Here is a 24,091-nt window from a genome sequence, read left to right as displayed (position 1 = left end):
CACACACAGAACCTACCACAGTACTGACACATATTAAGGCCTTGACAAAGGTTTCTGGAATAAGAGAGCAAGTTCAATGAGTCACGAAGCTCAAGATTCTTCCAGTTAATGCTGGTATCTCTCAGGCTGTACTGTCCAATACTGTTGCTCCTAGCCATGTGTGGCTATTTAACATTTAAGTGTAAATTCATTAAAATTAAATACAAATTAAAATTTAGTTCCTCAGTTGCACTACCTATAATTCAAGTACTCAATAGCCGCATGTGACTAGTGGTTAACATATTGGACAGAGCAGATACAGATCATATCCATCAGTGCAGGAAGTTCAATGAGACAGTGCTAGACTAGGGCTGGGGGTGGCAAACTTTTTCTTAATGGGCCAGATAGTAAATAGTTTAGCCGTTGCAAGACTATTGCAACTACTCATCTCTGCTTTGTAGTGTGAAAGCAGCCATAGACAACACGTAAATGAATAGGCATGGCTGTATTCCAGTGAAACTTTATTTTAAAAATGCAGGTGGTGGCTGCAAGGTTTGCCAATCCTGCTCAGGCATTGGACAGAATAAACAGTACTCCAGTACAGGAACTCTGTACACAAAGAAATTGTTGTGATGTGATTATCTCAGGAGCACAGTTAGTATTGTACCCAACACTGTTATAAGGAAATCAAAAGTGGAAACTGTCAGTCTATGAAGGAGACGAGCTATTCTTTGAGAACAAGGCTGCTTTGTGGGAGTACTCAGCAGCCTCGTGTTCTCCTGTTATCACTGATGATAGCCTACTGTGCTAGAATTTATTTTTATTTATTTTTACCCTTTATACACGACCTCTTTTTACAATTCTGGTGTTTGTCTATCATAGTACTTGGTGAGAATGAGAATGCTGAAGATTGTGCTGATGAAGAAGTTGTGAAAAGAAAGGCAAAAGCTAAATATCATCACCTTCAGAAGAACCAAAGGACATATGATACCACTGGTTAAAGAGTCTGTGTTACATACTAATAGAAATAATCCCAGTAAAATAATGCTGGAACAAATACAAACGGAAGTGCCACTTCGAGGTCAAGGCAAATGGCAATAGAGGAGACAGTGGCTTCTTCTTACATGAAGAACATTCAAAAACGTTCAGATTTGATTTTTGCCTGTTTGAATCAATCAACTTATTATTTTTATCTAGCAGATATATATGCTTTCAGATATTATACACCTAGAGCTCGAAAAAAGATATCTTTATTGTTGAAACTCTGGCTGAGAACTTTATTATTATATATTTGAAGCTCTTTCTATATAATCCTATTTTTCTCTTTGAAACATTTTAACATAGCTCCTGATGATGAGGTTTTTTTTGTGTTTTTTGTTTTGTTTTGTTTTAAGAAAGTGCAACACTGTTATATCAGAGCAGACTGTGAGACTTTAAAAATCACTACACAATATATACTCTATTGAATATAAAGCATTTGCCAACAGGGGAATTGTTGCAATGCATTCTGAGAATTGAAGGGCTTTAGACACTAGGTAACTCCACCATGGAAATTTGCCAAATCTTGGCTATGTTTACATCCTCTACTATGGACTATAACCTATCTTTTTCTTAAAATTCTGCAGAAAATTAAACCTACAAGCCCTCTGGATTGGATATTCGAAGGTGCCATTACTCTTACAGAGAGGAAGTTTAACTGCTAATCTAAATCTCCTCTATTACTATTATATTTTATCACTCTAGAAACAATTGTGGCAGTATAAACATACAACTTTGTGGCAAATACTAGTGTTTTCTTTCACGAACATCTATATTTGTATTAAGAAAGAGTCCATCAAGTACCAGGGAAAAAAGTTCTATTTCCTTGGCCGCATCCCTTAGCTCCTCCACGTCATATTGGATATTGTAATGGGAAAGCAGGAGCCTCAGCTGAGGTTTCAGTTCTTCTGTTTCTGTTGTGTGTCGGGGCAGGATGAAGGCAGCTTTTGTTCTTGTCATCCCTGAGAAAAATCCAAAATCAAAAGCATTAAGACCAGTGAACATCGGTCAGGAAGAGAAATGGGGGAGTCCTTGGAGATAACTGGAGGCAGGCCTCTTCTGCTGATGGGGAGGGCCATTCTGCTCCTTGCCCAACCGTCTCTGCCACACTTTACAGACTGCACCACACTCGGTCAGGCCTATCTGACAAACTCTTGGTGTTGGCTTTTTAGGGGGAGGTAGCCAGGATGCCCTACTCCTGTTTTCACAGCCTATAAGAGAAACAGAACAGACCCTTTAGGGACTGGTTTAGCAGGAGCAGAACTACTATGGTCCTTTGTGATAAACGAAGAATATGATTCATAAATTAATCAACAAATTAGAAGAAGGTGAGAGCCTTCACCTCCTTTCACCTGGCTCACTCCTACTTATCTCTAAGTACCAAGTTTGGACTCTCCTCCTTTAAGAGGCTTTCTTTGATTCCTCACAACAGGGTTGGCTGCCTCTCTAGGTGCACCAGGTACATACTGCAAGCATATATGTCACTCAGAGTAGAAACCTGATCAGGTTTCTTAGTCATCTATAACATAAGGTTAGGATAGGAAGACTATTAAATTGATTCAGATAAGAATAGTCTTTTAAAATCAAGTAATATTAAAAATGGAGGAAATTTTAGAAATTACTTAATTTGAAAGGTTTATTTTAGAGTTGAGTAAATTGAGAGCCAAGGAAATGAAATGACCCAAACTTGCAGGCCCATAGTAAGGCCACAACAGAAACAGGTCTAGAGCTCAGTACTGCCGACTTCAAGTTCATTGCTTTTCTCTTTCTCTCTTAATTTGCTAGTTATAAGGACAGAGAGAATAATGTCCAAGAGAACTGTTTGTTATTTTTTCCATCAGAAAATATCAAACTAGGACGTGGTTCCATAGCGTAGCAGTTAGCACGTCTGCTTTACACGCAGTAGGTCTTGGGTTCATGCCCCAGTGGAGCCACGGTCCATGGTCTATGACCATGCCACCCTGAACAAGCCTGATGTCTGATCTCGGAAGCTAAGCAAGGTTGGGCCTGGTTAGTACTTGGATGAGAGACCACCTAGGAAGACCAGGTGCTGTAGGCATAAATAGTAATAAATAATAAAATAAATAAATAAATAAATAAATAAAAATAAGAAAATATCAAACTAAATTTAAAAAAGAAAATATCAAATTAACACTTATTTATTAAGAAAATGTAACTTTTTGGTACACAGAAACATTTCCAGTAAGATCATGTGATATAATAGCACATGTGCAAAATCACGATCTCCTTTTCTCCACATTACCCTAGGGGAAAGAAGACTAATTTCTTACCTGAAATACTGATATTCGCAGTGCCTGGAGATGCAGAACCCTGCAGGTCAGGATTGATGTCACTGACATGGACCTGTTCACTTTCCTGACCAATCTCGAGGACTTCGTCGACTGCTACACTCAGCACGTTGGAGATGGGCAAATACTGGAGGGCCTACGGAAGGGTACAACCAGAAGGCTATGTAACAACTTAATTCTCATGGATGCTTTCAGATTTTAGTTCAGGAGTAGCCCTTTGCTTTGATAGAGAAGGAAGGAGGTAGAAGTGGGCCTCAGCAACCTGCCCAGCTGTGAGAGGCAAATTTTGGAGCTGGGCGACCTGGTGTGCTCACCAACTCTAAGCGACCTAAACCTCTGGGCAGGTCTACATGGATCAAGCACCCATAATGGACCAGGCACTGTGATAGGCATACAAAGATGAATAAGATGTGGACCGACCTCAAAGAGTTCACAGTTTAGTTGGGGACCCAGATTCATGAGCAGGTCGTTATTGTGCCACATGACTGAGGAAAGATGATTCACAGGTAGACCCCAGTGACTGTTTTGGAAGGGATGACGTCAGGGTGATAACCAGTTTTCTGGTTTGGGTAACTCTGTGGTTAGTGATATCACTTGGATAAGGCGAAGAGGAGTTGGAAAAGATTTAAGTGGCTAAACAATCTTTCTAAAATGAAAATGTGATCATGTCACACCTTTCTGATGCCTCTAGGCTGGGTCGGGGCCTCTCCTTTGTGACTCTCTTTACCCTGTGCTTATACTTACTCTGTTCTTTCTTATCACATTGTATTTCAGTTAGCTATTTACTTGCCAGATTTTTCCCACCATCCTGGGACCCAGTTACTTTTCAGTAAAGACTATATCTTCCCTACATGGCCCAGGACATGTACCTGGCAGATATTAGACCCACATTAGATACTGCCAAATAAAAAAGTAGAACTACTTTGGAAAGCATAAATCCTGAATGAGATGATGGGAACGAAAACTTATAGAGTAAATATGAAATAGTACAACAGAGACATCTTTGAAAAAGCTAAATTAATGGAGTGATTTCATTAGAGCAAGTTTCCAAAAGAAAAGATTTCAAAAGTTGCAAAAAACAAAGCTAGTGACCCATTTTTTTCCAGTCATTTGAAGGACGAGCGGAATACAGGAACTGACAATCCAAAACTAGGTGACAAGTGTGAGAAAACAAAGTGCTGACCATTTTGTTTGGGAAAGGACCGCATAATCACATAATTATGTTTCATGTACCTGCAGGAAGCGGTGAATAGTCTTGAATGAGTGTAGGTGACACACTAACCACTTTGTGTAAATAGTAAGGTCTTCCTGTGTCACTAAGTTAGGAGGATTGTTTTTTCCCATCAGGAAGTTTTCTCGAGCAACAGACAACCTTTCTGCTCTCTGAAGAGCGTCACTGTACTCCTGCATAATGTAGGCGACTTGTTTCTGTTTAAGAGATGCGAGGACAGAACTCGGTTATTTGCAAGCCTTATCCTCTTGTGTCATTTGCTTCCAAGCATAGGATAATACTGTTTAGGGGCCAAATAAGGGGCTCTTGGAATACTAAAATTCTTTTATATTCTGAATTTGACTGACAAGGGCAGTGGTCACATTCTTAGGATTTCGAAGGAGGGAGACTCCAGCAAAAAATCAGTGCATAAGAATGTTTGATAACCTGAGTTGGCTTTTAGCTTTTTATCTATAGCAGAGGAGGATAAGTCTATGAAGAAAAATTCATTTCCTATAATATACAGCTTCCTTCAAATCTTATTCTTAAAAACAAGTACTTATCTTCTACCATAGGCAGAACAGGTAAGTAGGTGCATCCACTATTTTCTTTCCCATCTTTAGCTATGCCTTTAAAAAACTGACAAGTTAAACTGTTGGTGAAATTGTAGATTGGTACAGCTATTAGGGAAAACAGTATGGGGATTCCTCAAAAAATTAAAAATATCTGACTACATATCTGAAGGAAGCAAAATCAGTATCTCGAAGAGATATCTGTATTCCCATGTTTATTGCAGCATTATTCACAATAGCCAAGATATGGAAACAGCCTGAGAGTCCATTGTTAGATAAATGGATAAATAAAATGTGATAAATATACACAATGGAATATTATTCAGCCATGAGAATGAAGGAAATCTTAATATTTACAACAACATAGATGAACTTGGAGGACATTATACTAAGTGAAATAAGTCAGCAGACAGAGAAAAACAAATACTGCATGATCTCACTTGTATGTGGAATCTAAAAAAAAAGTCAAATTCATAGAAGCAGAGATTAGAACATTGATTACCAGGCTCTGGCAGGCAGGGAGATGTTGGCCAAAGGGCATAAAATTTCAGTTATATGAGATGAATAAGTCTAGAGTTCTAAAGTACAGGCATGATGGCTATACTTAGTAATAGTGCATTGACAACCTTATTGACCATTTTGTTTAATCATGAAAAATAGCTCACAGGTTTTAGTCATGGGCTTCCTACCTTGTAAAGAGGATAAAGTTGCTCCATGATCTTACTGTGCTGGCAAAACCTCTTCCACCTAAGCATGTGCAAATATTTACTCAGGGCCAGCTGGGTAATTCTCTCTGTGTAATACTTTAACAACAACAAAAAATTAACACTTAGAATACAATTATAATAGGAAGACTAAATTAAGTCTTAAGAATACTAACAACAGGAAAATAGGTCTCTGCTTATTTTGGAAAGATGGATTTTTTTACGTGAAAATCATAAAATTAAGAAACCTGGCTCAAGATACCATCTAAATTTAAATAAAGAGAGTAGGTATGTCTAAATTTATATGATCTGTTGCCAATCCAACAGATTGTAGTTTAATTTATCAGTTAGTGAACAATTTTAGCAGTCACATAAAAGCCTATACAATTGTCTAAGGCTGAACTTAAAATTTCTTAAAAACTGAAGTTATGAATATAAAATACGAAGCACATTACAGGTAAGATTAAAGCTTTTAACCTTTTAACCTTTATTTATACTTAAAAGTAGTTAAAGAACCCAATTCCTTTTAAAATGTTTTATTTCTAATAATAAAAATAATACTGGCTATGACGGAATAAGTAGGACCAGACTTGTCCTTCCATCATAAACAATTAGAAAATAGGGTAAACTACACAAAGCAACTGTTTTCTGCCACGGGACAACAAGCAATGCAGGACTGTGGTCCTTGAGAGAAAATATACAAATGAGATGAGACCTGCAATAACCTTGGTTTTCTGCCTGAAGAAGGCAATTTCTGAACCACGGAGTAGGAAATGGAATCTTAAGCAGAGCTTGATGGTTTCTCTGAGTTGGAGGGAGAGAAACAAAAGTTTGGGAAGCTGAATCAGCTGGAGTTTGCAGGACAGAAGAATAGGAAGTTATGTAGAGAAAGGGCCTCAGAAATCTGCATAGAGAAACCTTTGAGTTTTTTGCTATTAAGTTGTGCATATGGAGGGTGAAACTCCACAAGGCTGTGCAAAGAATAACTGACTAGGGAACTGTAAACTGAACAGTTTTAAGATTTCATACAGGGCTAGGAAATGTTCAAGTGCCAATCGGACAGAGTAAAGCGTCCTCACTGAACACCTGAGGCATTCAGTGGAGATATCAAAAGGGTCACAATTTAGTAATAAGGATAAACTATCCTTGGAGTAAAGATCACTCTAAATCTGCTCTAGCAAGCTTAAAAATCAAGCCTTGAAAGCATAAAGCTAATCTACAACTTAACACTCTTTGAAAGTCCAACACTCTTTAAAGAAACACAGAAAAAAATCAGCATTCAAGAATGTAAAATTGCAGTGTCAATGTCAAAAAAATAGTAGACATGAAAAAAAGTAGGAAAATATGACCCATAAGCAGGAGGATAATTAATGAAGCAAAACAGACCCAGACATGACACTAATGACGAATAGCAAACAAAGACTTTTAAAAAAGAGCTATCATTAATATGCTTAGTATATTTAAGGACCGAAAGGAAAATGTAAACATAATAAGAAGAAAAATAAAAAACGTCAGAAACAAACAATAAAATAAAGCTTCTAGAAATGAAAATTATAGTATATGAAATGAAAACTTTATTGGATGGAATTGACAACAGGTTAGATAGTGAAAAGAAAAGGTTAGTGAAACTAAAGATATAGCAATAGAAACTACAGAATGAACTACTGGGGAAAAAGGACTGAAAAAATATTGGCAGAACCTCTGTAACTTATGGGACAATATGAAGTGATTCAACATATGTGAAATTGGAGGGATGGGGAGAGAAAATACATTCGAAGAAATAATGGTTGAAATAGTTTAAAAAATAGATGAAAATGATGAAATCACAATCCAAGAATTTTAACCAACTCCAAGAAACACAAAGAAAACATAATCAAGGAATATCATAATAAAATAGCTTAAACCCATAAAGAGAAACTCTTAAAAGCAACCAGAAAACAAAAGGGCACATTGTGTTAGGATATGAAAATGATGCAGGCCAGAAGACAATGGCACAATATCTTTAAAGTAATAAAAGAGAAAAACCGTCAACCTCCAATTCTATATTGGACAAAAATAACTTTCTAAGTGAAGGCAAATAAAAACTTTTTCAAAAAAAAAATTCTGAGAGAATTTGTTCTTAGCAGGTCTACACTACAAGAAATGTGGAAGAAAGTTCTTTAGGCAGAAGATAAATATCATCTAGAAACTGACTCTACCAAGGTTTCTCAACCTCAGCACTATTAACACTTGGGATTGAATAATTCTTTGTAGTGGGGGTTATCTTATGCATTGTAGAATGTTTAGCAGCATCTCTGGCCTCTACTCACTAGATGTCAGTAGCAACCCACTTCCGTTCCCAAATTGTGATAGCCAAAAATGTCTCAGGACATTGCCAAATGTCCCCCATCTCCACCCTTTCCTTCTCTCCAATGAGAACCACTGACAGACACAAAGGAATGAAGAATGCCAGAAATGATAGGGTGAAGAATCCTAGATGAAGATAATGACAACAATTTGACTTGCAAATAGAATCTCAATGCCTTTTATTCTTTGTGATGCATTTATTAATTACTAACTAGGTGCTAATGAACTAATTTGTATGCATAGTGAGGATATAACTCATAACATGAGAGTGAAGAACAAAAAACTTTAAAAATCAAAACAATACATGCTTATTATAGAAAATTTTAAAATATGTAAAAATAAAAAGAGGAAATTCATTTTCCTGCCATCCAAAGACAGTGACTGATAAATTTTTGTCTATGTCCTTTAAGTGATTTTTCTTACATGACCATTATTCATCCTCTCTTCTCTCTGTCTCTCTCTCTCACACACACAATTTTTGTTAAAAATATTACATAATAACATAAATATTCCTTATGCAAAAAAAGTTTAGTGGCAGAACAACGTTTTATCAGGTACTACACTGTTTTTCTTAACTCTTTCTCCTATTATTAGACATTTGGACAATTTCTTTCACTTTTATTGGTATAATGCTGTGATAATAATCTTTATGGAAAATGTTTTTTTCTCCATGTTGTGTTATTTTCTTGAGAATGAACTCCAGAAATATCTTCCCCAGGTTGGCTAACAGCTTGTTGAGGACTGAGACTATCTTAGTCAATGTCATATTGCCTTATAGTTCCAGCACAGGGAGTGATTAGTAAAAAATTGTTTTGTGGCTGTAACTAAACCTTACTAATGACATGGGTCTCTAACAAAGAGGAGCATTTATACTAAGTTCTGCAAACCACACATGTAGAGAAAATCCTATCCTGGCCAGAGGATATGCTAGAAAGCAAGCTTTGTTCATACATTTCCACTAAATTCCAGGCCTATTTTTCAACCTACAAAATGACTCTTACCTGTAGCAGAAGCAAAGGTAAATTTTCAGGAGTGTACTCTCTTCTTAGGCAGCTCTCTAGCTCCCTCTGCATGACATCTGCTTGAATAACAAGGGGCTTTGACTCAGCCACCTGAATGCCAGGCAACAGAAAGGCAAAGGGGGAAGTAATAACATTATCAGTGCGTATGACAGAAAATGACATAAAATTTCTGACCATTTTAACACAATACATTATGCCATTATATCTACATTTCCAAATACAAATTTAAATGTCACAAATCAAGGAATCATAAAGTTTAAAACATCACAAAAATCAGCTATCTCTAAAGAAGTAGTGACCTGCTCTGATCCAGCAGCGAGCTCAGTATCAGGCTGTTTCGTTCTTATAACCAGTGTCAATCACATCAGCTCTGTCTGCAAAAAATTTTTTTTTCCTGCAAAGAGTTTCCAACAAGATAGCAAAATCTAACTGATTGTAGTATTGAAACAGCTCACTCTCCTACTCACCTGTAAAGTTCTCTTCAGAGCCAGTTCTCTTTCTCTTCTATAGTAAGAAATATCCTTTGGTATTCTAATAGAGCTGCAGAAAAGTTTATGCAATAAAAGCTGTAATTATAGAAGCTGTAATAGGTAAGATTATAGGTAGGCCCTGGTTAATCTATAATTCTTCACAATTACTCATTTTTAAATTAGTATATCATAGTACACTGGATTGCTGAGGCCATGTAAAGGCCACATGTTTCGGTCTGAGTCAGGATGTCTCTCGTGTGTACCTCATGTTTGCTAAACATCTCCTGGGGCCAGTTTGCCTCTCCTTCTCCCCCTGTACTCTGGATTTGGAAGCAAGGAAATAAAGCAGAGGTAGAAGGGATTCTTTTTTCTCCTGCCTGTATTTCCTCCAGTAACTTTATCTCTAATGACTATTGTGCTTATCAGACCTATATCTCACCCTAGTTGACACATAAACCAGTATTTTATAATTTAAAAAAAGTTCTTATTTTTATGTTCTTGCTCAATTATCTGATGATGAAAATGACCTTTAAATATAAAACACGAAATACTTTGGAAATCATTTTAACCAAACTTTCTGCTTCAGGAAAGTTATTTATCTCTAGGAAAAAGTTAGCAGAAGTGCCTTCTTCTGCAGCCTCATGGACTGTGGTCCAAGTCTGGTCACGAGTGTGTTATTTGCACCATAAGTCCTGACATGTGGAAGCACAAGCAGCATCCAATAAGAGGGCGCCCAATAAGAGGGTCGAACCCTGAGTCAGGAAGAGGGGAGCTCTCCCTATTTGGTGTAAGATACTTCCCAAGGCTTGGCGGCTTTGGGAACATCAGGGGACAGCAACCCTGGTGCAATGCCACTTTCTTAGGATGGGACTGGAACACATGTGAGAGATCATCTCGAGATTTTAGGGGGATTGTCTGCGGTACAATTTAGATTGATGTTGTTCATATGACCCTACCAGTTCCCACAGATAAGTTTTAAGAAAGATGAAAATAGACTGTACACTTGCCAGAAGTCCCCCCTCCTCCCCACACACACCCGCCCCTCAAATGGAAGCACTGATCCTTTGAAAAAAGCACCAGGCCGACAGGAGGTCCCCCAGCTATAGGAGATTAAGTAACCCATTGAGCCATTTGTGTTGAAGTTCCAACTGGAGTCGAAGATAATCCCTCCCCTATCTCCTCACATCTTGGCTTTGATGGAAAAAAAAAAGGGGGGGGGCAACCTCTGAAAGGGACTTCAAAGTAAAAGTATTAATAAATCAAAAGAGTAATTTATGTGATTACTGGGTATCTGAATCCTGACTGCCTCATGGAGGTGGAGAAGCAATAACCAACTAGAAAGGGGACCAGCTACTTACTAAACAAGCAGTCAAGGAAACAGAAATAAAACCCACCGCTTCCCTGCCCTCTTGTCTTCTAATTCTTTGGCACACTGGAAGACGGTGGGGTCCTGGGTTTAGCTGTTCCAACTTTCTTACTTAGATCATGTCTTTCCTCTCAGTTAATCTCAAAGTATCATGAATGACCGAGAAGAGATTGGTGAACATAAGTGGTATGTGCATCAACCCATAAAGAGATTCACTCATTTCTTCAAGTTTTGCTCATGCAACATTCATTTATTTACTCAGCAAGGATTTATGAAGCACTTGACAACTACGACAGCCTGGGTTTTAGGGGGTAAAATGAGGAAAAGAATGCACAAAAAAAAAAAAAGGGAAGGAAGGTAGAGTAATCCTCCAGTTTTCAATAGATTTTTCAGTCTAGTGGGGAATGACAATGCTAAAGTGATTATCAGAAGTGCACATTTTCCATTTTCTTTGGACTTGAGAACCTAGTACAACATCTGGGAAACAGAAAGTGCTCTAAGTATTTGTTAGATTATTGGAGGAGTAGAGAAATACAGGTATCCAGAAATTTCCCATCACTCTGTCCTAGAAGGGACTTCGGGAAGCCTTTGTTATCACATTGTACCATGGGGAGCCACTTGCCTGACATTTAAGTTGTAACAATATCAACACTTGATTGATTATTGCATGGTGTTGTCTAGTTTTCAAAGTGCTTTAACATGTATTATCTCAATTGATCTCTATAAGGTAGACATATTTTTTTAACCTCATTTATGAAGTAAAGAAACCAAAGTTGAGAGAAATTATGACTTGCATGATTCCATTATCTTTCTACTTCATCACACAACCCTTGGTCTGTTTCCCGCGACCGAGGGCTTTAAATACTAAATTGTTAAACATCCAATTACTGGTTCTTCAGAATCATCTTTGAAATGAGATACTAATGCACATACTTACTGCTTCTTTACCTGATCTTCCCTCCCAACCCTCACCAGCCACATTATGTTTACTTGGCTACTCAACCTAACAGAATCCTTATATTATTCTTCTTGATCGACAGTGGCAGTAACAGAACCAGAGGGATGAGAAGGTCTGGGGCACATGAGACTTGCCATTCAGGGGCTGATCCAGCTACTTCGTCTCACTAAAATAATTGAATTAACTATCCTTGGCAGCATTTTCCTATAAAATAGCTCCTAATAGAACATCGTTTTGCAGAATTCACTACCAAATACCTAGCATTATTTAAGTTTTGAAATTTCTCATCAAAATCAAGGTCAAATTCAATTAAAATATTATTGGAGAAAATTAGTTCTCTTTTCATTGAGTATGATTTGTATAATAGCTTCTGGAACTTTAAGGCAATGATATTTGTGAAATGTAAGAGCGTGTTTCTATTTTCTTTGGTAGGACATTGCCTCTAAGTGCCTTGACAATTCTAGAAAATAGGAGCAGCAGTCAAGTCTGAGCTTGAGGTAATGACAATTGTCCAAGTGAAAAGAAGAGGGGTGAAAGACCCTAAAGGCCACGCCTTCACGCTGCCATTGTTTACCTGTAAGCTCGCTGAGCTGTTCCCAGAAGAGTCCCCTGTTCTTCGATCTCAGACTTTAGTTCAGTCAATTGCATAGCCAGTTCTTTCTCCAACATCTGGATCCTCTCTGTGGAAGCGATCTTATAAATTTCATCCATGGCTTGCATTTACTTTTTGTATCCCTGCAAAAAAAGAGCAACAAAGCTTGTGGCTGACTCACTCCATGAACATTACCCAGTGTATGAGACTTTGATGATCTTCGTCCAAGAAATCATGTCAACTTTGTGGAAATGTATGCTTTTGCAATTTGAAGAAATAATTGGACTAGACTTTTGTCATTTATGATTTAATTATGATTTAGTAAACAGAAAAGCAAATAGGATAGAATCTTCATTGACCATAGCTTTGTTCAGTCTAGTTTACCTTCAGAACCATCTCTGCTCCAGCTTTGACTGTGAAAGTTTATTAAACTAGAATGCATCCCACGCCTGACCCCTGCAGTCTTCATAAGGGCTGCGGGGATTACACACTAAATGCTACTATATAAATGGCGGTTACTGCTGACTTCTAATATCACTTCAATTGGAACAAAAAATAAGTGTGTCCAGGATCCCTCTACATGCCTAGAACTTTTCTTCTTTGAAGGCATGAGCTCCTGACTAGGGCAAATATTTGAGGGTGGAGAGCTAATCATGATCCGTGCACTTTTGGGTTTGGAAGAAAATCATACTTGTGCATTTGAATGTTTTCTTCATTTTGAATGGTTACATTTGTCATATGGCCTTTATCATTAAATAATTGATAAGCCCCCACCCCACCCAGTTCACAGCCTGTCAAATTCAACACAATCGTTTAGTATTTAGTTTCAATATTCTAAATAATGACATAGATTAACTGCATGACCCAGAACGGGACTCGGAATTGCAGAGGAAGATGATGTGCTTTCTGTGCTACTGCTGCCCTCACCTGTCCTGGGCAAGTAGGGGCAAAGTCACTCTTAGGTCACATTAAAAAGGTTTAAAATATTTAAGCCTTCTTTTTTTCTTTTGATATTTCTAAGATTTTCATTTTTCCCTTCAGAGATATTTCATTTTCTCAAGTTAATCTGCTGCCATTTCAACAAATAATTAAGCTGTAGAGATGTCTGGTGTAGCAGCTTCCTTTGAGAGCCTTTTTAAAAAACAAAATATTAAAAATGGAAACGAGCATACATGTTCAGCCTAGGTTGTAAACCTGCTGAGTAATAAATCTGTCATGTTTGGCACACTGCTGGAACTCAATAAAATGCACTGTTGTTGTTCCTAATGAAAGTAAAATGTTGCTATGAAAAATATTTGACACTTGGCAGTGTCCTTTCAAGTTGGCCAAACAGTTAAACAGCTGCCTTAACAGCTGCATTCTGACCGCAGCCAAGACCCGCAGCAACACAGACTGGCTGATTCTTCTCCCAAAGAATGGGCATTCTGCCTTCATTTCCTGATCAGTTTCAAAACTTCACAGCTCAGAAATGAGAACATTTAATCCTGCACTATTTAGCTTGCTGCACAGTCAGGTACAGTATTCATAAAATTAACATAAGGAGAAGGCCGTCTTCAACAACTGTCCATGGAATAGATCCAACCCCGAGGAATCCATGCCTGCTGAGCACTCATGTCTAGCCTTAAAGAGACAAACAACCGTTTATTTTGGGAGGAGGTGACAGGGTAGGTTCCATTTATTGAGCACCTACTCTGTGTCAGACAGTCACTGGACTCTCATTTAAAGTTTCAGAAAAGAGATTCTCAAGAACTGCCAAATTGTGTTTTTTAAAAAATAACTACATTTAACTATTGATTGTAAACAAACCAAAAAACCCTTGTTTATGTGTTTAAAAAGTGGTAAAATCTAAGCTTTAAGATATAGATTAGCTTGAGCAGGGTTTGAGGGTGTTCAGTGGGTCATTAAAGTGAGCTTTGATGGGGTTAAAGCAGGCATATTTAGAAGAGAAATATGTACTAACTTTAGACGCTGCTAGAAAAATGTATAATGCATGTCAAAAACTTGAAAGTGACTACTAAAAGAATAGAAATGTAACCAGAGCTTCCCAAACAAGTGGAGGTAAGGGGTAGGAATGAGTCTTTTAAATTCAACAGAAGGCAGGAAAAGAGAAAAAAGGAAACAAAAAGAAGTATGGTAGAAATAAGCACATATTTCAGTAATTATGATAAAGGTAAATGCTAAGCCCATCTATCAAACACATAAATCAGCACAGCTTCAAGCATTTTTAAAGCCAGTAAAATTTAGTAATGTAATGTGTACCAAAACAAAAATAATTTTTATTCTAGCCAATGCCAGAATTTAAACTGATAAGCAAGCTGGCCCTATCACTGTGGGGCGATTAGATCTTCATGAAAATCTCCACAGATAGACACTCTATAACTTCCCTGGGGAAACGTGTTCAACACTTGGTCATTATTGATCATCAAATATTCTTCCTGTGTGCAAATGAAATTTCTCTTATTTATGTTACACACCATCTTCTGGATCTGTAGGGGTAAGACTAAACTATTTAAACAAATAGTCATAGTCTTCAGTGTTTAAGGAACAAAGTCGCTTAAGTGTGTCTAACACAAGGGTGCTGATGTGAATGGTCCACCTACCTGCTCCTCGTAGGTACTCAAGTACCCGGGTTCCAAGTCAGCTCCACCATTCCCTGGACATTGTTTAGACGAACACATTAATGTTTTCTCTTCAGTGTGGCTCTAGACCATGACCTTTGGTTGGGTGAGGGGGACACATGCGACAGATAAATTTGATGATCTGAATTGAATAATCTGCTTTTACTTGTAGTTTACCAAGAATTTCAGTTTATTTTCTTGAATGGGTAATACATTGCATTTAATGTGTTTTCTGCATCTATTGAGATAATCATGCGATTTTCCTCATTTATTTGTTAATGTGGTGAATTTCACAGATTTTCGATTGCTGATCCCAAAAAACTTTCTTGGAATAAACCCCACTTGGCCATGATTTGTTCTTTTTTAAAAGAAAAGTGAACTCAATTTGCTACTATGTTGTTTAGGATTTTTGTATTTACATTCATGAGAGAAATCGGCCTGTAATTTCCTTATACTTCTCTTGTCAGGTTTTGATATCAAGATTATATTGCTCTCTTAAGAAAAAGTTGTGAAGTGCTCCCTTCTCTATTTTCTGAAAAATTTTAAGATTGGTATTATTTCTTCTTTAAATGTTTGAATTAATTCACTTGTGAAACATTTTTCAACCTGAAATTATCTCTATGGGAATGTTTTAATTACAGATTCATATCTTTAACAGGATATGGCTATTCATATTTTCTACTTTTTTATGTTAATTTAATTTTTTAAAAGAACATTCATCTAAGTAGACAATATTTTTTGGTGTAAGGTTATTCATAATATCCTTTTGTATTCTAATAGCTTTGTTGAGATACAATTAACCCATTTAAAGTGTACAATTCAATCATTTTTAGCATATTCAGAGTTGTGCAATCCATTTTAGAACATTTTCATCATCCCAAAAGAAACCCATATCCATTAGCAGTCATTCCCATCTTTCTTTAAGCCACCCCACTCTCAGCTATAGGCAACCACTAATCTCCTTTCTATCTCTACAGATTTACCTATTCTAGAAATTTTATATAAATGGATACATACAATATGCGGTCTTGTGATTGGCTTTTAATTTGCATGTTTTCAAGATTCATCCATGTTTTAGCATGTATCAGTATATCATTCCTTTTTATAGCCAAATAACATTTCATTGCATGACTATACTACATTTTGTTTACTGGTTCATCACTTGATGGAAATTTGGGTTGTTTCCACTCTTTGGCTATTATGAATAATGCTGCTATGAACATTCATGTAAGTTTTTGCCAGACTGTTTTCCAAAGCAGTTGCACCATTTCACACTCTCAGCAGCAAAGTATGAGGGTTTCAATTTTTCCATATCTTTGTCAACACTTATCTTTTTTTTTATTTTAGTCATTCTAGTGGGTGTGGTGTCTCATTGTGGTTTTGATTTCTATTTCCCTAATGGCTAATGATGTTGAGCATCTTTTCATGTGTTATTGGTCATTTGTATGTCTTCTTTGAAGAAATATCTATTCAGATTCTTTGCTCATTTTTTAACTGAGTTTTTGGGTTTTTTTTTTAGTTGATGAGTTGTATGAGTTTAATATATATTCTAGATACATGTTATCAGATATATGATTTGTAAATATTTTCTCCCATTCTGTGGGTCTTTTCACTTTCTTAATGTTGTCTTTTGAAGACTTTTATCTTTTTAATGGCTATAGAATGTGTAGTGCTGTCTCCTTTTACATTCCTGATATTGATAATCTGTGCACTTGCTATTTCATTTGATCAGTCTTGTTAGGGACTTAACAATTTTATGAATCTTTAAAATGACTCGTACTTTGTTTTATTGTTTACTCTAATTTGCTTGCTTTCTCTTTCATTGATTTCTGCTTTTATTATTCATCTATCTATCTACCTATCTATCATCTACCATCTATCTATTTATATTCAATTGTTATACCAATTAGTTCATTTAAATCAATTATTTTGAATTACTATTCATTATCATTTATCATTTACTTACATATTTATTGCTAGTAATTTATTATACCATTCCTTTTACTATCTTAGATTTAACCTGCTCTTCTTTTTCTAGCTCTTGAAAAGGAAGTTTAGATCGATTATTTTTAACCCCTCTTCTAAGCATTGTTTTAGTTGTATCACCCTTTTGGATGTTGTGTTTTTATTACTTTTCACTTAAATATTTTCTAATTTTCATTGTGATTTCTTCTTTGATCTATATCTAAGCAGTTATTTAGAAGTGGTTCTATTTGTCTGTTCTTAGTTTCTAGTATGATTTTATTGTTGCCTGAGAACATACACAGCATGATTTCAATTTTAAAAACTATTTTAAGCTTGCTTTATAGCCTAACATATGGTCTATTTTGGTAAATGTTCCATGTACACTTGAAAAAAAATATATATTCTGTTGTTATTCTATCTAGGTCAATTAGATGAAGGGGATTCATCATGTTCAAATCTTTTACATTTTTACTGATTTTTTCTGATCTTTATGATATATTGAAATAGGTATATTAAAAGCTTTGACAATTGTTATGGATTCGTCTATCTCTCCATTTAACTCTGACATTTTAGTTTTGTGATTTGAAGCTTTATTTTTGACTGCAAACAGAATTGTTAAACTGTTTTTCACTGAATTGAACTTTTTATCATTATGACATATCTCTCTTCACTTCTAGGAATACTTCTTAAAGTCTAATTTATGTACTAGTAATACAGTCACACAAACTTTTATATTTTGGGGGTTAGTGTTTATTGGTATATCTTTTTAAATTCTTTTAAATGGTTTATGTCTTTTTGTTTCAAGTCCAGTTTGAAAATCTTTGCCTTTTAATTGGAGCATTTTAGTTCATTTACACTTAATGGGATTGCTGTTATAGTTTGGTTTAAATGAACAGTCTTACTATGTAGTTTATTCATGGTATTTTTCAATTTATCTCATCTTTTTTTTTTTTACTGAAATATAATAGACAATTAGTTGCTGTTTACAGTGTACAATTCAATGAGTTTTTAAATTATAATTGGTATACAATATTAGTTGCAGTTGTACAGAATAGTGATTAGAGAGCTATATAATTCACAAAGTGATCACCCCAATAAATCTTGTACCCCTCTGCTCCCTTACATATTTATTACAATATTGACTATATTCCTTATGATATACTCCATGACTATTTATAGCTCCATGACTATTTTGTAACTATCCATTTGTACTTCTTAATCCCTTTGCCCTTTTTCACAGATCCCCCAAACTCCCTCCTATCTAGTAGCCTTCAAAATATTCTCTGTATCTGAGTTTGTTTCTGTTGTTGATTTTGTTCTTTAGAATCCACGTGTACAGGAAATCATATGGCATTTGTCTTTCTTTATCTGACTTACTCCACTCAGCACAATACCCTCTAGGTCTGTCATGAAATATCTTTTCCCATCCCCTTACTTTTAGCCTGTGTGTCTGTCCCATCTGTTCTTTATTCCTCCTTTCCTTTATTACTTTGGGTTAATCAATATCCTTATTATTCTATTTTACCTCTTCTATTAGATTTTTAATTATCTCTGTTTTCTTTTGGTAGTTACCTAGAGCAGTGGTTCGCAAACTTTAGTGTGCATCAGAATCACTTAGAGGACATGTTCAAACATAGACTTCTAGGCCCCGCCTCAAAATTTTCTGATTTAGTAGGGCTGAGGGAAGCCTGAGTTTTCACTTCTAAGAAATTCCCAGTTTTTATGCTGCTTGTCGAAGGACCGCACTTGATAATCATTTCTCTAGATCACAATATGCATCCTTGAGTTATTACTGCCTACCTTAAACTAGTGTTTTTTGTCATTGTCCAAAAAATAAAAACCTTACAATGATTTAAGTCCACATACCTCCTTCTTACAATTTATGCAACTGTTTTTTACTTTACTTCTACATATAAATGCTAGAATACATTTTATTTTTGCTGCTTTGAAAGTCAATTAAAAAAAACTTTACCTACATACTTATCTTTTTTGCTGTTCTTTTTTCCTGAAGATCCATACTTCAGGAAAGTAGACTAAAGGAAAATGGGTTCCTTTAATATTTATTAGTGTGAGTCTGATGTTGATGAATTTTCTCAGCTTTTATTTGTCTGAATATTTTATTTACCATGACTTCTAAAGGATATTTTAATTAGGTAGTTTATTTTAAATAGTGCCTGTAACTATTAGTCACGTAAACATACCTTCCCCTCCCCCCCCTTTTTTTTGAGTTTGTATTTCCTAAATTCAGTCCCCAAATTCAGAATAACAAACTATTACTATGACTTTACATCAAAATTGTCTTTGGGGTTTCCCAATATCTTACATATAAAAGTAATGACAACTTCATAGACTTTACAAAGCTTTCAGGCAAAGTCAACTCTTCAGTTTCAGGATCACACGTCTCTAGCTTTATAAAACAGATTACAAGAAGGCAAAATTGACACCGTAATCAGCTTGATAAACAATAAACACCATGTTCCAGAGTCAGAAAACAAAGTAAAACAATACCCTGCAGTAAAGGATTAGCACAGCAGGTCTAGGTTGTGTAAACTTTTCATATTCTAAACAAAGGTTTAGCCCTTGCTCAACTCCTGAGAGATAATGGTTAAGCCCTTGGAATATTCTGCCTGATAATATTTTTGTTTATCTGGGGGCTGTAGGCCCTGCCAAATAGTTATATAACAACTTTGATTTACGGCAAGGGCCTTGGGCTGACCTCTAGAAAGGCTGGAGACTAAAGGTCAGCCACATGGGCACTCAGTCACCCTTGTGTGACCAACTTACAATAAAAAAGCTGGTACCAAGGCCTGGAGGAGCTTCCCTGGTTGGCAACACTCCAAGCAATCATCACACATCATTGGTGGGAGAATTAAGTGCTGTCTGCATGACTTCACTGGAAAGACAATTGGAAGCTCATGCCTGTTTCCTGGACTTCTCCCTATGTCTCTTTTTCAGTTGCTAATTTAAATCTGTGTCCTTTCACTGTAATAAACCATAACCATGAGTTTAACAGCTTTTCTGAGTTCTATGTTTCCTTTTAGTGAATCATTGAACCCAAAGGTGATCTTGGAGACCCCTGAAAATATACTTTGCAACTCTGAGATAAAAGTAACATCAGCAAAAACAACCACCCAGTCTAGTTCTTGTTCCCCAAGTAAATGAAACCTTGAGTCTTTCCTGTAAGTTACTCTTAAGTATAAGAATAAAAACTTTATCCCTGACTTTGGAATTGTCAATTATAAGACAACTGTTTTCCACCTTGAAGAGAGTAACTATAAAGTTGGTGACTTCGATAATTTTGTAGGTTCCCCCCCCACCCGCTTTAAATACTTATTATATTTTTATTTTGATAAAGCTGTCCTAAAACCTGGACTCTTGCAAATCTTCTCTGCCTATAAACACCTTTCTTTTCTAAATGCTTTAGTCTCTGAGTGGTCTGTGTTTTATTTAAGCAGGTGGTAGTTTGAATCAGTGGTATTTTAGTAGGCTAGTTAAGAGAATCAAGCTATTTTTTTGTAACATATCCATAGTAATGCTCAGAAGTGGCTCTGAGAATTAGAAGTTGCAGGTAAATATCCTACCCAAATACCAAAGACACACCCCTCCTTCTTCTTCAGCGCTATACCATAAAAGGACAAAGAGAAAAAACCCTCCCTGAAAATTAGGCTTACGTGCCCAATATTTAAATCATACGAGAGAATCAAAGTATATAATAACTGATGTAAATTCTTCCAAGATTATCGAGGAGAAGTTATATACATAAAATCACAGAATAAATTTTTAAAAGATCTGTTACTATTGAGAAAAATAGAAATTTATAACCTAGAAATTCTTTTAATTCTGGTACTGAATTTCCCAGCTTTAAATTTGTAGCTTAGTTTTTTGTTAAAATGAAGGTAATAACGCTTTTTATGTTATATTCAAGCATTTAATATTTAAGATATTAATAGTGCTATTCTTTCACATATACTACAGATTTTGGATTTAGCTATCTCTGAAAAAATATTTTTAAGGTACTAAAGATAGTTTTTCTTTTGCTAGAAACTATAAAATATAAAATCATAAGTGTTCCATAGAATTCTCAGGAGTGTTTTTAAATTTAATTTTAAATGGGTTTCCTGTGTACCAATACAGCTTATGTTTTAAATAACACATTTGTAAAGTTAAAAGGACCTATAGTGATGAAAAGTGAAATACTTTCCAATTCAGCAAGAAGATTCTGGGCAACTGATCTGTAAACATTAATCTTATATTTCAGGCAAGAAATATTTCACATTCTGTACTAGTTCAGGAATAGATTTTTTTCTAAGAAATACCCTACAAGTCAATGTACATTTAATTTTAAGTAAAACTAACTGAAAAAATACCTTACAAGGTTTTCCAGAAATTATCTTAAAATTTACTTAATTGGATTAAGCAAAATTAGGTCAAAAGTATTATTTTAGCTATGACTAGAAGGTCTGGCTCACTTTATGTTCCTCTTTTCAAAGACTTAAATCTTTTTAACTATTTAAGCAACTTTAATAATTTGTAGTGGTGAATAAACTTGTACAAGTGGGTAGAATCCTGTTATTAACATCTTCCTAATGCTTACTTCCCAATGGCACTTCTTCCTACGTTCTGATCATAGCTCAGGGCTGATATGGCCACAAAAAATATGTTGAGCGCAATAGCAAAAGTCAGAGATATACAGTCTCTCAGTCAGTAGTTACTTTATTTAATGAAGCTGCTTTTCAGGTAAGATATTTCTATGTTCCACTCATTCATTTAAAGATATTTTAAGTCTATGGTCAAGGCACCCTGAATGTGCCTGATCTTGGAAGCTAAGCAGGGTCAGGCCTGGTTAGTACTTGGATGGGAGACCACCTAGGAAGAAATAGATAAAAATAAAAATATTTTATTGGGTCTACTGCTCAGTAAAATGACGTTTTTAAAGATGGCCACATTTGATAGTATATCGATTATTAAGTTTTTTTAGTGCTGTTGATTGTTAATGCTCAGACAAAAGGGTTTCTGAAGGGATAAACCTCTGTTCATTTCAGATTCAAGACATGCACACAGTTTTTCACCTGCAAATTTCATATCTTTATGAATTTTAAAACTGTCTCCAGTACTTGCTTAACAAATTTCTCTCTTAACCATAAGACCCATACTTGGTTAGATTCTACACAGAGGTAGTGACAAGATAGCAAAAATGGCTGAGGAATAATGAGGTCATCTGTTAAAGGATTGATGTTAAATATAACGTGTTCACATTAGAAAAGCAACATTTTTGTAATGTAGTGGTGTTTGAAAAGAGTATCCTATAGACCAGGCAATGTAATAGTATTAATTAGGACTTCTATTTGTAAAACATACAAGAGATTTGTAATAGTATTTCTGGGTTGAATAGATTGCCATAGCAGGGCACTTGAGGGTATTCCTATTTTAAACTGATTACCTCATTTTCCTTTACATCTTTCAAATTCATTCTCTGAACATTAATAGCCAATTTTTCTTCTCCAAGTAACATTTAGGACTACATTTTAAATTATAATCCAGTACTCACAAAGTTTCGCAAAACATTGGCTACCTTCTCTATGAGTGATATACTCTGATATTTTCAATGCTATTCTATATCATTCAAATATGTTGTTAGTGACCTACTAAACTGATTTCACAATCCATTAACAGGATATGACTTGCAGTTTGAAAAACAATGACTTGGTCTAACAGATGAGAAAGATGAAATATGAGGAAATCAAGTGGCTTAGATTCATAAGGGAAGTGAGTGGCAATCATTTGCATATTCTGTGCAAGTCAATAATTGACTCTAGAATATAACTTTTGTATATTATTAACTTTCTGCATATTATGCTGTTTTAGTCTAACGTATTATTGCTTGATTTCTGGTTCTCACTCTCCACTCCCTTCCTATTTCCTTTAGTGTTTCATGACCATTTTTTCTACTCATGACTTTGAATTTGATACTGTTTATGTGGACAGTTAAGTTAAAATTACTTGGCAAACTGGATCTAATCAACAAATCTACAGAAGATTAAGAATCCGAGATCAACACTGCTACCAGGTGAAAAAACAGATGAAAGCTATTTATATCAAGAGAGAGAATAAAGAAATACAAACAGGCTAACTTAATCAACAGATTAGAAAAAATATTTAGTAGACAAATATATGTTGAGCATCTACTCTATTCTAGTCATTATACCTTTAATGTTACATGTTTTCTTCCTTGTATTATATATATGTCTCGTTATCTCTATCAAATCATAAGCAACTAAAAGACAGAATCCATGCATAATTTGTCTTTGAATCTCCCATAGCATCTAGTACAGTATCTTGAGATCAACAAATAGTTGATTATTAGAGATCGATAAATATTTCTTAAATGAACAAGTCAAACATTCTAGTATACAAATAAAGAACTACCTTGGCTCTTGAACTTCTTCCTCTTAGCATCATAATATAAAAAGAAAGCATCATTTAGATTGCCCATTGTCTGTGCCCCCAAATAAACAAACAGTAAATTACTGGAATAATCTTAACCAGTGTTTATGTAAAATATGGTCACATATTCTTGAAAGGTGAAACAGCAGAGTAGCTGAACTAGTATTTGAAACAGCAGTACCTGAACCAATGTACTCAGTTGAGACCACCAAATCAGGTTAATATATTTCCATGAAATAAGTTATCAAATATTTATTGAGAAGCTACTTATGGGCCAGGGATGATGCTAGATGCTGGGCTACAAGTGGTGAGCAAGAAAGAATTTTGCCCTCAGGGAGCTTTCAGCCTATAGGGAAGACAAACAATAACAAGAAAGTGTGCTAAGTGCAAAGACAAGAGAAATATATAGAAGTGGCAGCTAAGCTAGATTTGGGAGAAGGCAGGGATGTGAAGTGGAGGCTTAAAGAGGGCTTCTGAGAGGAAGCAATAAATTGAGAC

The 24,091-nt window shown here is 35.6% G+C and overlaps 1 protein-coding gene and 1 pseudogene across 1 annotated transcript in view; one reads left to right on the top strand and one right to left on the bottom strand.

The window, feature by feature from the left end:
• The window catches only part of LOC120608203 (uncharacterized), a 132,644-nt gene extending 119,094 nt beyond the window's left edge, over positions 1-13,550 (bottom strand). The window contains exons 1-7 of the mRNA XM_039869987.1: positions 12,549-13,550; positions 9,648-9,720; positions 9,160-9,270; positions 5,798-5,911; positions 4,560-4,754; positions 3,309-3,462; positions 1,822-1,979 (exon numbers count right to left, since the gene is read on the bottom strand). Coding sequence (XP_039725921.1) covers positions 1,822-1,979; positions 3,309-3,462; positions 4,560-4,754; positions 5,798-5,911; positions 9,160-9,270; positions 9,648-9,720; positions 12,549-12,694 — 951 coding nt within the window. The 5' untranslated portion in view covers positions 12,695-13,550. The remainder of the gene's footprint in view (positions 1-1,821; positions 1,980-3,308; positions 3,463-4,559; positions 4,755-5,797; positions 5,912-9,159; positions 9,271-9,647; positions 9,721-12,548) is intronic.
• LOC120610480 (uncharacterized) lies at positions 2,961-3,076 on the top strand (annotated as a pseudogene).
• Positions 13,551-24,091: the final 10,541 nt, after the last annotated feature.

The sequence above is a fragment of the Pteropus medius genome, unplaced genomic scaffold (genome assembly GCF_902729225.1).
Source record: "Pteropus medius unplaced genomic scaffold, Ma_sr-lr_union100, whole genome shotgun sequence".
Lineage (NCBI taxonomy): Eukaryota > Metazoa > Chordata > Mammalia > Chiroptera > Pteropodidae > Pteropus > Pteropus medius.
The sequence above is the reverse complement of the archived record's forward strand: the minus strand, read 5'-3'. Positions and strand labels throughout refer to the sequence as shown.